This window comes from Saimiri boliviensis, chromosome 3, assembly GCF_048565385.1.
Source record: "Saimiri boliviensis isolate mSaiBol1 chromosome 3, mSaiBol1.pri, whole genome shotgun sequence".
Classification (NCBI taxonomy): domain Eukaryota; kingdom Metazoa; phylum Chordata; class Mammalia; order Primates; family Cebidae; genus Saimiri; species Saimiri boliviensis.
The window spans coordinates 35,111,273-35,124,170 of record NC_133451.1 but is presented as its reverse complement, the minus strand read 5'-3'; the positions used below and the strand labels follow the sequence as shown (position 1 = coordinate 35,124,170).

At 33.1% G+C, this 12,898-nt stretch overlaps 1 protein-coding gene across 1 annotated transcript in view; it reads right to left on the bottom strand.

Annotated features, from left to right (window-relative positions):
* The window catches only part of DTHD1 (death domain containing 1), a 65,148-nt gene that overhangs the window by 43,219 nt on the left and 9,031 nt on the right, over nucleotides 1-12,898 (bottom strand). Inside the window, exons 3-5 of the mRNA XM_003927502.4 lie at nucleotides 12,082-12,412; nucleotides 9,438-9,617; nucleotides 8,106-8,350 (exon numbers count right to left, since the gene is read on the bottom strand). Of these exons, the coding sequence (XP_003927551.3) occupies nucleotides 8,106-8,350; nucleotides 9,438-9,617; nucleotides 12,082-12,412 (756 nt within the window). The remainder of the gene's footprint in view (nucleotides 1-8,105; nucleotides 8,351-9,437; nucleotides 9,618-12,081; nucleotides 12,413-12,898) is intronic.

The following is a 12,898-nucleotide window of genomic DNA, read 5'->3' as shown; positions in this document are numbered from 1 at the left end:
TGATGGTTTCAAAAATAGTAAACATTTATTTTTTAAATATGTTTATTTTTAAATGATCATATTTTGCTTGGGACTCACCCAGACAGCACTAATCTCTCTGAGGCTACTGGTTAAAATGTCATGTTAGTTTATTTGTGGAAGAAAATAATACGACACAGAATTTGACAAGCATTGACATCATCAAAATTCTCATTTTATAGTATATTTTACTTTCAGGATATTTTCTTTGTGATATTCATCATGCATAGATATTTAAAGGTGAGTGTCACTAAAGCTTTGAGGTTAACTTTTTCTGAGAAAACCCTGTTTATTAAAGTATTAATTTTAAACGTTATGCTGTATTTAAAAAGTTTTAAATGTTTTCCCATTTTAAGTTATTCATGTTGATTATAAAATTATTTTAAAGTGGAAAAGTAAATGGTAGAAGAAAGTCCACATAGCCACATTGCCTGAAGTCAGTACTATAATACATTGATGAATTTATGGTAGTCTTTATTTCTACATGGATTGTTATTTGATCCATAAAGTGGCAACATATTTGACATATTTTAAAATGTCATATCTCTGTTAATATTATGTCATAAATATTGTCATATTTATGTCAATATTTGACATATTTTATGACAAATTGTGCATCTGAATTTCACCATTTGTAATCAGTGTAATCATTGTTGGATATCAATTCAAATGACCTGAGTGCCTACCACACAACTGAGAGAAATGTTCTCTCCTAATATAACTGTACATTCTGACTGTAGGTCCATCTACCCTTGGAGCTTTCCCCAGTTCAGAGTGTCACAGTTACAAGCATTGTACAGAGAAGAAAACTACATAAGCTAAGTAGTACTCAGTCTTCATGTGTGCTTCCCATTCTCTTTTGCTTTGCTGATGTTGCTGCCTCACTGCTGTTGAAAACATAAGCTCCTCCACAATCTGATACTAGGCCCTCATTTGTTGTATTTACCAGCATGTGCCACTATTCTGGTAATAGTTTTTAAGGTAAGGAATAACAAGAAATCTCTCTCCACCGTTGTGCTATATGTGATTCAGTTATTTCACCCTGAGCTTGAGCTCCCAATGACGCTGTGCCAAGATGGACCCACTCACCCTGGCAACAACAGGCCCTCACAGTAATTTTTTCAAAGAAATTTTCACAGTGCTATAATTGTCTTATATTTTATCCAGTTCCTAGACAAAAAAAAAAAAAAAAAGATCCAAGGTCATCCTAGGCTGAAATTTGGTCATCCATTCAAATTTCCTTCTCTATTATGCTATCTTTTCTTGCTAACTGACATCAGAATATCCACTTCAACCCAACAGAAATGTTTCAATAATGTTGCACCTCAGGAAAAAAAAAAAAAAAAAAAAAAAAAGAAGTGATGACTTCACTCTGTTTAATCTCAGGAGGCTCTGTTTACTCTGTAGATTTGCCTGTATATCCCTAGGGAGAATAAGATTCATATACCAAGGAGTATACAGATAAGTAGATGTATTGGCTAAGACTTTTTGGGGTACAGGTAACCGAAGCCCAAATCCATTTTACTTACTTATAAGTGAATCAATTATAGTAATCCTTGTTTGTTAATGGGGCAAACAGACAAATGTGAAGGGCCTCAGATAAAAACTATCTGGAATTCGAGCATAGTCTTTAATTACTTTTCTTCTCTGTTCTTTTCTTTTTGTTTCTATTACTATTAATGACCATCTTTTTCCAGCAGCAGAAAACATGGCTGTTGACAACTCCTCACTTTTATATCCTAAAATATGAGCTACTCCCAAATTTATCCTTTTTATTAGGCATCAGGGAATTTAAGTATACATGGGGATATTGATGAATATAGAAACTCTCATTGCATCTACATGGATAGAAAGGACAATTTGCAGAAATTGTAGTACAATTCCCAAAATATAAGGTGTCTAGCAGGCGCACTGATAGATATATCCTCTGGCTGCATTTTCTCAAGCCTAACAGTACACAATCACATTTTCCCAGTCAAATGCCTAAATGTCACACAAAGGACATTCAAACGATTTTTTTGAAAGATAAAAAATCTGCTCCAAAGCACCTTAATATTTTGTTTTTGTAACTGAGAAATAGGCACTATTGGGAATTTTTCAAGGATAGTTTCTTTTTTATTTAAAAAACAAATTATTTCTCACTTGACATTCCAATTAACAGGGAACTTTATTTTCTTAAGGAAAATAGTATATATGAATTAAAAATATTTCTAAGTATACTATCTCCAAGCTTAATACGTGAAACAAATCTTATTTTCTCAGTAAGCATTTACTTCAATATTTCACTGAAACAATTTTACTCTATTAAATAAGATTTGCCTGTGTTTGAGAATATAACACTAGTTGATTATCACAAAGGAAACTGTAGTATGCGTTATTTCATTATCTATAAAATTATCATTTCCTTCTTAGGTAGACTCTCTAAAATTCTATAAATTTAATACAGAAAATCCAGAATTATAAATAACAAATTTTGAATAAATAACAAATTTTGAATAATCTGTAGTGTAAAACAACTAGATTTTGATAAATGTGCTTTTTGATACATAATTTTTTGGCTTGTATTCTTTTAAAAGGATTTTTTTGATAAAAGTTCCTTTGAAATTTTCCAAACTCCTCTCCAAATAAAATGTGTGAAGTCAGGACTGTAGCTAAGGGAGCAAACAGACAGGAATGAGGGGATTACTCAGATGGCAAAAAACCTTTCCGGTAATGTAGATTCAAGAGCATGAAACCGTAAGCAATAATCAAGTGAGAAGAACATGAAGTTGTCAGTGCTTAGGGTCATGGCCATATGGGAAAGGTGAACTTGAGACCTTCACTAAGGCTCTCAACAAGGCTAACGTAGCCCCAGGTAAGTAGCAGAGGGTTTTCAGCAGAGATGGGAACAAATGCCACCTTGAGGAAAGCAACCCCATTATGCCTGAAGAAACCCCATCTTTGTATGCTTGCAAACAAAAGTTCTCAAACAAATTAGGAGGCAAATACCATGGATGACAGATATAAATACTACCGAAGACTTCAGATGTTAGGATTAGCAGATTTAATATGAAAACAACTATAGATGAAAAGTTTAATAAAGGATAATATCCAAAAAATAAGCAGGCAGAAATAAACTATAAAGATAATTCGAGAGATTTAAATAAGAGCCAAGTAGAACTTTTTTTTCCTTTACTTTCTTTCTTTCTTTCTTTCTTTTTTTTTTTTTTTTTTTTGAGACAAGGTCTTACTCTGTCACCCAGGCTGGGGTGCAGTGGCATGATCTTGGTTCACTACAGCCTTGATCCCCTGGGCTCCCACCTCAGCCTCCTGAGTAGCTGGGAAAATAGAACTTTAAGAAATAAAAAATATAATTATCTAAAACAATAACACAAATAACAGATTAAAAGTATATTTTTAAGGTATGCATTATTTTTGTCATTTGAAACTGAAATGTGAATAAATTGCACAGAATATGGCACATAGAGATAGTGAGATGGAAAACATAAGGGAAGTAAAGCCATATGGAATTTAAAAAGAGGTGGTCATATATACATCTATTTGGAAACTCAGAAGGACAGAGTACATACAATGGAGAAGTGCCAGCATTTGATTAGAAAGCACATAAGAACTTTTCAGAAATGTGAAAAGGCATACATCTACCTACTCAGGAAGCATAATATATTGCATTCAGAAAAATTTTAAAACTTGTATCTAGATACATCATAGATAACCGCAAAACACTGAGTGCAAAGATCTTGAAAGCAGCAGACGAAATAAAGCAGATCATCCATAAAGTTATGATAATTACATCCACTGCGGTATTCAGAACAGCAATAAAGGGTGACATAATATCTCCAAAGAAATGGGAAAAAAATCGTTTTCACCCTAGCAACTAGTAGCAAATGCAGTAGATGGTCTCCAAAGATGACCCCCAGTGAACTATGCCGTCTCCCACAGCAAACCATAGTGAGTCAACTTTAACCTACAGAGTGCTGCAAGAGAAGATGTGTTAGGATGAATTTGAGTATATGTGATCAAACAAAGAAATAAATAAAAGCAAAGGAGTGATTGAAGATTTCAGAACAGTGGTTACATTTGGTGGGGATGAGTTACTGCAGTGAGGACAAAGGGGATGGACTGAGGTGGGGCAAATAAGAAGACTGATAATTTTATCCATAATGATCAATTTATTGTTTGACAGTAGCTTTACCAGTTGTCCATTTCATTATGTGGTATGACTTATGTATATTTTATAAATATTCTTGCGTGTAAATCGCATATTGAATTTGAACAAGTGAATCTTAAAAACAATTGCATTATGCAGAAAAACTCATTTTTCATAGGCAAAACCATTTTCCTGTCTAATTCTCTAAAATATTGATTGTATAGTATGGAATAAGGTCCTATTTAATCAAGTATTTTTCCCCTTTATTGCTATGAGGAATCTTTTCTGGCTTATCATTAAATGACTCTATATTTTCCCTAAAAACCACTCAGACATAAAGGCATATAACACAATACAGACCTTTTATTCTTAATATTCAGACTATGTTTTGGCCTCAAATAGCTTTTATCTTTTTCATTACATGGGGTATGGATTGCTTTTGGTGTTTCTGTTTTCATACAAAATGTCCAACTGCCTTTCATTCTTTGATGAAAGAATGTTAAATAAACAGTTGAGATGAACTCACATTTGCTTGTTTTATGCTCCACTAGATGGAAAAAAATGTACCTACTATGAGATTAATAACAACATAGCACGTTGTCATGTATCAATTTAACATAGTCAAAAAGTGCAGATGCAGATGAATTTGCAATACAATTTACATTTTCATGAGTGTACTCATTAATGTAATTTACCTAATGTTTTTAGCACCTACTGTGTTTCAATTGTGCTAAGTGATGGCATGTAAAAGAGAATATATATTATTACTACAGTGGAATGTAGGATGTATACAAAGGATGGGGTTGGCACAAAAAAGAGCACTTGATTCCTCCTAGATAGTTTAGGATATCTGACAGAAAAAGAAAGAATTGAACTGTAACTTACAGAATGGACAAGAGTTTATCAGCTAAATATGGCAGAAGAAAGATTTCCTAGGAAAGAGATTATGTGCAAAGGCAAAAAGAGTGGCAGTTTCTAGCAACTTGGCCAATTTGATGACAAATAGCCATTTTCCAACTCCACAGGAATTCTGGACAAAATGTCACATACACACACACACACACACACACACACACACACACACACACACAAGCATACACACGATTATGTGAACTCAAAAGTTGAAAAAGAAATCCCCCCTAGATTTGGACTCAAGGATCTAAAAAGCAAGAATTCTCTTTCTTCACTAGGGAACTCAAGGAATTAATTCTGTGGTTGCTTCTTTCCCCATCAGCCTCTTCTTCGCAACCCCAACCATGCCCGTGTGCCAGGGGTTGGAGGTACTTTTTAAAATGTATTCCTGGGCATAGGATACAGCCTCCAGCTGGGCAGTAAGGGAGCTTGAACAGCAAGCCGGGATCTCAGCTTTATCACGAAGCTGGGATCTCAGAAGGGCATGATCCTCTCTGGCTATTTGGTTATTGGTAGCAATAACCAAAACCCTTTGGCTTGTTGACTCAAGAAAGTATTCAAGAAGCACACACAAAAAATTAACTGCTTCAGCTTGACGGGAAAGTGGGGAGAAGAGCTGACTTTACATCTGATCAAAAATTAAAATTAATACTTGGAAATGAATGTCTAAGGGTAAGAGCCATTGAACAGAATTGGTATGAAAGTCTGCGAGATTACTCTATGCTCCTAGATAGATGATTTAGTGTTATCATGTTCATAGATAGATGATAGAGCAATCTAAAAAAAGACCGTAAAATAAGTATACTTAAATAATTAAAGGAATAAAGGAAGAAATACAGTGGACCCTTGAACAACACAGGTTTGAATTCTGTGGGTCTACTTGTATGCAGATTTTCTTGCTCTTCTGCCACTCCTGAGACAGCAAGACCAAGCTCTCTTTTCTCCTCCTCAGCCTACTCAACATGAAGATGACGAGGATGAAAACCTTTATGATGATCCACTTCCACTTAATGAATCGTAAGCATATTTTCTCTTTCTTATGATTTTCTTAACAACATTTGCTTTTCTCTAGTGTATTTTATTATAGGAAGCAGTATATAATACAAATACCTTACAAAATACGTGTTAATAGACTGTATCATTGATAAGGCTTTTCTCCTGGTCAACAGTAGGCTTTACATAGTTCGGTTTCTGAGGAGTCAAAAGCTATACACACATTTTCAACTGCTTGGCGGTTGGCATCCCTAATCCCCCTTCATTGTTCAAGGATCAGCTATATAAAGCATAGTATAAACAATGAAGCAGATTGGAAAATGCACTAACCTTTTAGAAATGTTAATTACAGTGAATAAAATGAACAATTTAAACAAATGATAAAGAATTAATAATGTATATAATAAATCTAAGGAAATCTCCCAAGCACATCATATAAAATATTTAAGAATATCAAAGGATGACTAAGAAATATGAACAATAGTATAAATTATGTTTAACTCTATTTATTGTCCTCTTTATTTTATTTATATTATCTTGCTTAAACTTGCTCTTAAAAGTAGACACATACTACCCTGCTAGGGTTTTGTTTATTTTCTTTCTTTTCTCTCTCTGTCATGTAAGTTTTTACTTTTGAAATTTTTTTGCTTTTATATTATTTATGCTTAATATCAATTTTTTAAAAATAAGAATAATACTTGCTTGTTCTCAATATCTTGAATCTTATTAAGTCAGCCTATTAATTTTATCTACTTATTTTGTTAAAAATATGTGAGTAGTTCATTCTGAGAGCCCTTCTATTTAAAAACAAAACAAAAACAAAATGACGTGTTTGTAGGATGAAAACCCTAATTTCTCAATCTTGATCTTTGAGAACTTGAGAACTTAGAAGTTTTTGGTTCATTTTTTTTTTCCTAATGTTAGTGCTGCAAAGAATATGACTGACAGCAGACTGATTTCATTCCTTTTTTACATAATCTGTTTCTGGTGAATAGATGCTTATGGAATTATGTTTTATTTAAACCTACATTTCAGTTTGTCATGCTATGTCATGGGTGTTTTTCACAAATATTTCCTAATAAAGAATCAGCACGTTTAACTTGAGGCTTTAAAGAACATCAAAACATCAAATTCACTGACACCTTTCATTATTGCTTTTTCTGTGATTGCTTGGCCTCTTTTTCAATGGTACCTATCATTATTAGGTTGTAGCACTTTGAAATGACTCCTTATCATATTTTGGTCCCTTTTCATCTCAGCTTATTATATTTATATCACATCCTTCTGTCTTTTCATTCTTTCTTCTTCTATTCTGATGACTTTCTGCTAGTGTTTCTTGGCAATTATGCTTATTGGCCACAACTAAACTTATAAAATAGGTTTCTTTAATATTCTCCAGGCAAACTTTAATTCTCATTATTCAAATGTCTGTGAAACATCAAAACGATGCTCTCTTCCTTTGTATTTCTACATGTTTGTGTTTTATTGTTGTTTTTGATATTCTTTAGAAATCTTGATATTGATATGCTTTTCCTAAAACACCGTGTAGCACTCTGCTTTTTTTCTTACCCTTGAATGAATGCTCGTCTACCATTTTTAGTTTGATAGCTATTCAAATTTCTTTCTTGAATCTAGAGACAATATCCTTTTGTATAATAACTGATTCAATTGTCAGCATCTAGCCATTTTTACTGAGAATAATTCCTCTGGACTAAGGAATGCCCTTCTCCTACCTGTGCTGACGGAATTTCCAGTGCTTAGAATAGATTGAAGGTTTGAAAATGCGCCATGCCCAGCATGCATTTCTGTTAGTGTTTTTATAGTCTCCATCTTTATCTTTATGCTTGTGGGAATTTTTGGGTCCATAACAGCTATAATTATTATCTTTTGTGGACCCACAATATTTTATTTCTAGTTTAAAGATATTTCACAATATTTTAATACATAATTTGAATACACAACACTTGAAAGTTTTAATCATCTAAGCTTCTTTGTTTGACATGAAGCCAGTTCACAATATTAGAAACTTACTCACCTGTTGAAATATGAAGGTGTAATCCTATTTGTTGTGGCACTCACTGTTCTTTTATGATCTATCTCAGACCCAAGACTGTTTTTACCAAGATATGGAGAACAAGGTAAAAATACAGTGACTGGCTTCTGAAAAGCATAAGTTGATGGGTGCTGAATGTGAATCAGAGGGCTTGTGGATAGTACTGAGTAGGAAGTGTCTTGCTGTGCTTTTAAATGTGCCACCAGAGCTGGGTCAACTGGTTGGATCTAAACAAAAAATACATATTTTTCTTATATTGTAATAGAAAAGAGGCAAACTATTGGTACATTTCTAAACCAGTTTTTAAAAAATTCTACAGAGCACAGTTTTATGCATTTCTCTATACATTGTTAGCAGTAATCAACACTGCATTTTATAAAATATTCATAATGTATAAAAGAACACAGTATTTGGGCCCTTTTTACAGTCTTTCTGAAATCTGGGTTCCCTGTCTAATGTTATAAATAGCTAAGAAACACACTTAATTGCAGGCAACAAAATGACCTAGAAAACAAAATAGATGTTTTATAATTTCTAATTAGAACTTTTGTTAGATCAACTGATCTTTAGAAACTAGAAAAACATGACTATATTTACTTGTTTCCTTTCACATAAGAATGATTAAAAATAAAAAATAGCTAAGATGATTCCAAAATTTCAAAGTTCATGGAAAATATCTACAAATAAGATATTTATTATGTATTTTCTTCCTAATCATTCTTCTTTAGTTACCACTTATATTAACAACTGCGGGAACCAGAAAGGAGAGTGTGGGAGGGGAAAGAGGCTAGATGGACAAGGAATATTATTTGAGGAAATAAGTCTTATAAAATATGCATTGACATGCCATTTGCAAATAGTGTTTGCATATATTAAATCCTTATTCCCCAAAAAGGGCTGTTCATAATTAAATACAACCAAATATTTATAATAATAAAACTTTAATTGATTATCCACTTTTTTGTCATCCTCTGTGATCAAAATCTTTGAGTTATATATGAATTTTCCAAAGTCTATAATCAATTCTTTCATAGCTATGCAACATAAATTTTTCCAATAGTAAACAAAACAACACAAAAGACTAACTGGGAAAAACTTCCTCATAAAAAGAAGATTCTTTTTTTAAATGAGATTTAACATGCTCAACATCATTACATTATCGCTGATATCACTATATATTAGGCCATTACAACTACAAGAAAATAACCTATGTATTGTTATATCAAATATTGGTACCTTCTTTGTTCTTTAGAACCATGCTTGGTGACCCACAAAATCTATGAGCGAGAACTCACCAATGTTTAATATGTTTACCTTTAACTGCACAAGTACTGGAGAGCTAAAAACTCCTGGAGGGTAATTTAAGGATATTCGGGAATCCATGCTTGCCTTAAGTGTGAGGCCTTTCTTTGTTACTGTGAATGACTCTTTCTTTAAACAAGACACAACGGAAAAGATACCCAATTTGTAAACTTTAACTGCAGCACAGGTCCCCTGTATAGAATAAAGAACATTAAAACAAGCTATAGCACTGATTTGAAAAATACTTGCTGTTTAGACTCTCTGAATTGTCACAAAAATCTATACACTCTTGATGTAATCACCTACAATTTGAAATGATTCCACTAACTTAAAATGGAAGGTCATTTTATGAGATTACATAGAAATAGGTAAGAGTTTCTTGAATTTAGACTACACAATAAAAAACAGAAATCAACGTATTTCTTTAAATCTTTCTTCAACATTGTGTGTATAATGGGTAATTATTTTCAGTGTTTTCACAAATATTATTATTTCTGGAATTCTAACCTCCATTAGTGAGAATGGATTTTAAATACTGACCTTTATCCAAAACATTCCATACTGTTTTAGGGAATTCCAAGGACTGGAATTTCATTATTTGGGTAGTTTGCTCAAATGCTACAACACCTGTACTGTCAGCAAATTCTTTCTTCTAGTAGCATATCTTAGGTTCCCCAATTAAAGTCATCTTCTCTATGTCTGTCTTCTGTGCAGTGGGAGCAAATGACGAAGGCATTTGTGTTTCTTCTTTATATAGTGACATTCAAATTTGTAATGCATATATACAGACACATACTCAAGTTTTTATATTGCACAAAGGGGAACTGCATACATAAATGAAAACAAAATGATCTTTTCCTATAATCACCAAAGCTTAAAATGAGGAGGCAGACTTAGAAGTGATTTGGTCTATTCATACTTCCCCAAACAACAGCCAGGCTCTGCCCCAGCATGAATGGATAATCATGCTCACACACAAAAAAACATTTTGGGACAATCACAGTGGAAAATAGTCTACCATTTGAAAGCTCACTAAGGCAGAGATTTCACAATATCACTGAATGAATCTGTCTCTGGGAAAATTCAGGGCATGTTGAACATTGTTAACTGGCCAGAGGGAAAATTGTGAGAGGTGAAAAAGAAAGATCTTCTAGAAACCAACGGTGGTTGCTGTGCCCTTAGATCGCATTTTATAGATACTGAAAACCCAAAAGGGTTTTTAAATAATTAGAATTTTAAAATGTCATACAATCCACATAAAAATTTGGAAGTAATCCAGAATGTAAATTTTTTTCTTACTATAAAGTGAAAAGTCTATGCCTATATTTGTTATGATAATGATTCCCTCTCTCTCTTTCTATTCCTCTCTCTCTCTCTCTCTCTCTCTCTCTCTCTCTCTCTGCTTCAATTATCCATTTACTAAACATCCCCCAAACTCATTTTGTGACAAATGGGCTGTATATAGTTTTTGCTTTTATTATGATAGTTACAAATATAAGAGCCCCAATCAAGGGCAATGCTGATTAGACTATCATACCTATAAACTTCTGAGACTAAATATAAAATGTATTAGTTGCAGGAATTGGAATAAGTCAATGGAATAGGCTTAGCTTTCATTTTCAACTATATATAACCTTGCTTGAAACCCAGAAAACATAAAAATCAGAAAATAAATATGTAATAAATAATTATATGTATATATGGATTTTTTTACATTTATTATCTGCCCTCCTCATCAAATGACAACTTACATAAAGCTGAAAAAGATAAACATTTTAATTGCTTAAAAACAATTTCAGTGGCTCAAAGAAAAACTTAAAATATTAGTCTCTATGAACTCCATACTAAATTTAATAGTTGTTATATTATCTCTTCACAGCATATGAGTTTGTGATCATACAGAGCCTCTGAGTTGTTAAAATTAAAATCTGACATGAAAATGATAATGTATTAACAACAAACCTGTGTTTATAGGCTTCCTTCTATCTTCATAAGTGTATTATCTATTTAATCCTTACAACCATACCAGGTAGACACTATTATCATGTTCATTTTTGAGATGAAGTAATTGAGTCACAGCAAGGTTACATAATTTTCCCAAGTTCACACAGCATGAAAGTGTAGAACAATATTTCAATCCTGACCAATATTCTCCTACAGCCCACTTCTTAGCTATTACCACATATACTTTCTTCCATGTATAGACAAAATTTCATTTATGGACTTACTAACAATCTCAAGGCATACACACAAATACACGAATTTTTAAATTTTTTATATGTTTTCTCAACCCGAGAATGATAAAAAATAGAGCTATTATCATCTGGGGATTCCATCATACTAGAAATGTTGGTCTGAAGTTAGTCTACAGCACAAAAGTAATTAAGCCATGATGTTGGTTTTGTTTCCCAGGTGAAAAAGAAATAACATTTGGTAGGTGCTAGACTCAATCTCTCCATTCCTAACTTTGGCCAATCATTTCTGTCCTTTGATCTTTATGGATGGCAATAAATTGTGAATGCCCTGGCACAAATCCATACCTCCTTCCATTTATTACTAGTGGAGCAATTATATCTACACAACAATCTATTAGTCTGAGTAATATTTAGAAGACGAGCCAAACAGCAAATGTAGATATAGCCAAGAATTCACTAACCTTATAACCTCCCTTTATTCCTTCCAGTGAATTTGGGTTTAGGTAACTTGATTGAAGGTTTAAGTCACATACCTTCACCATGATATCTCTGTAATTTCCTCTGTACCGTGCAGTGAATGGAATTGCAATGCCTATTGGAAATGGAATTCTCTTTTCCTTATCTGAGCATTCAACAGTTATGACATTACTAACCAACTCTTCATTATCACCTACTATTAAAGAACTCATGTTATTTATTATCCGGCATTCTAGTTGCTGTAGAACGTATGATGGTGCTGTAATATAACAAGACACTTGGGGGTCAGCATCATCACTTGGCACATCAAGATACCTGGAGGGGAAAAAGAAAGTCATTTTTCCAATTTGATTTATGTACTCTACAGCTAAATGCAGAAATGCACAGACTAAATCTACACTGTCTTTGTGTGAATTCCAGTTCTCCCACTGATCAACTCTGTGACCCTGGGCAAGATACTCAGCCTCTCTATGTCTCAGTTTCCTCAATGGTAAAATGGTGATAACATAATACCTATCCCATGGGAGTAGGATTAAATGAATCATTACATGTTAAGTAATTAGAGCTGTGTCTGGTACACTATAGGTGTTCTGTATGTTAGCTGTAATTACTTTTGTTACTATTGTTATTTAAGCCATTGATTCATTCCACAATAAGAAGCTGAAGATAGCTAAAGTTTTTTGGCAAAACAACTGCTAACACCTGAATAGTTTCTTCAATTGTGAGGAGAGGGAGTAAACATATATGAAGTATTGGAATTGTCTAAACAAACTAGGTCAAATGATGATGATGATTATATAC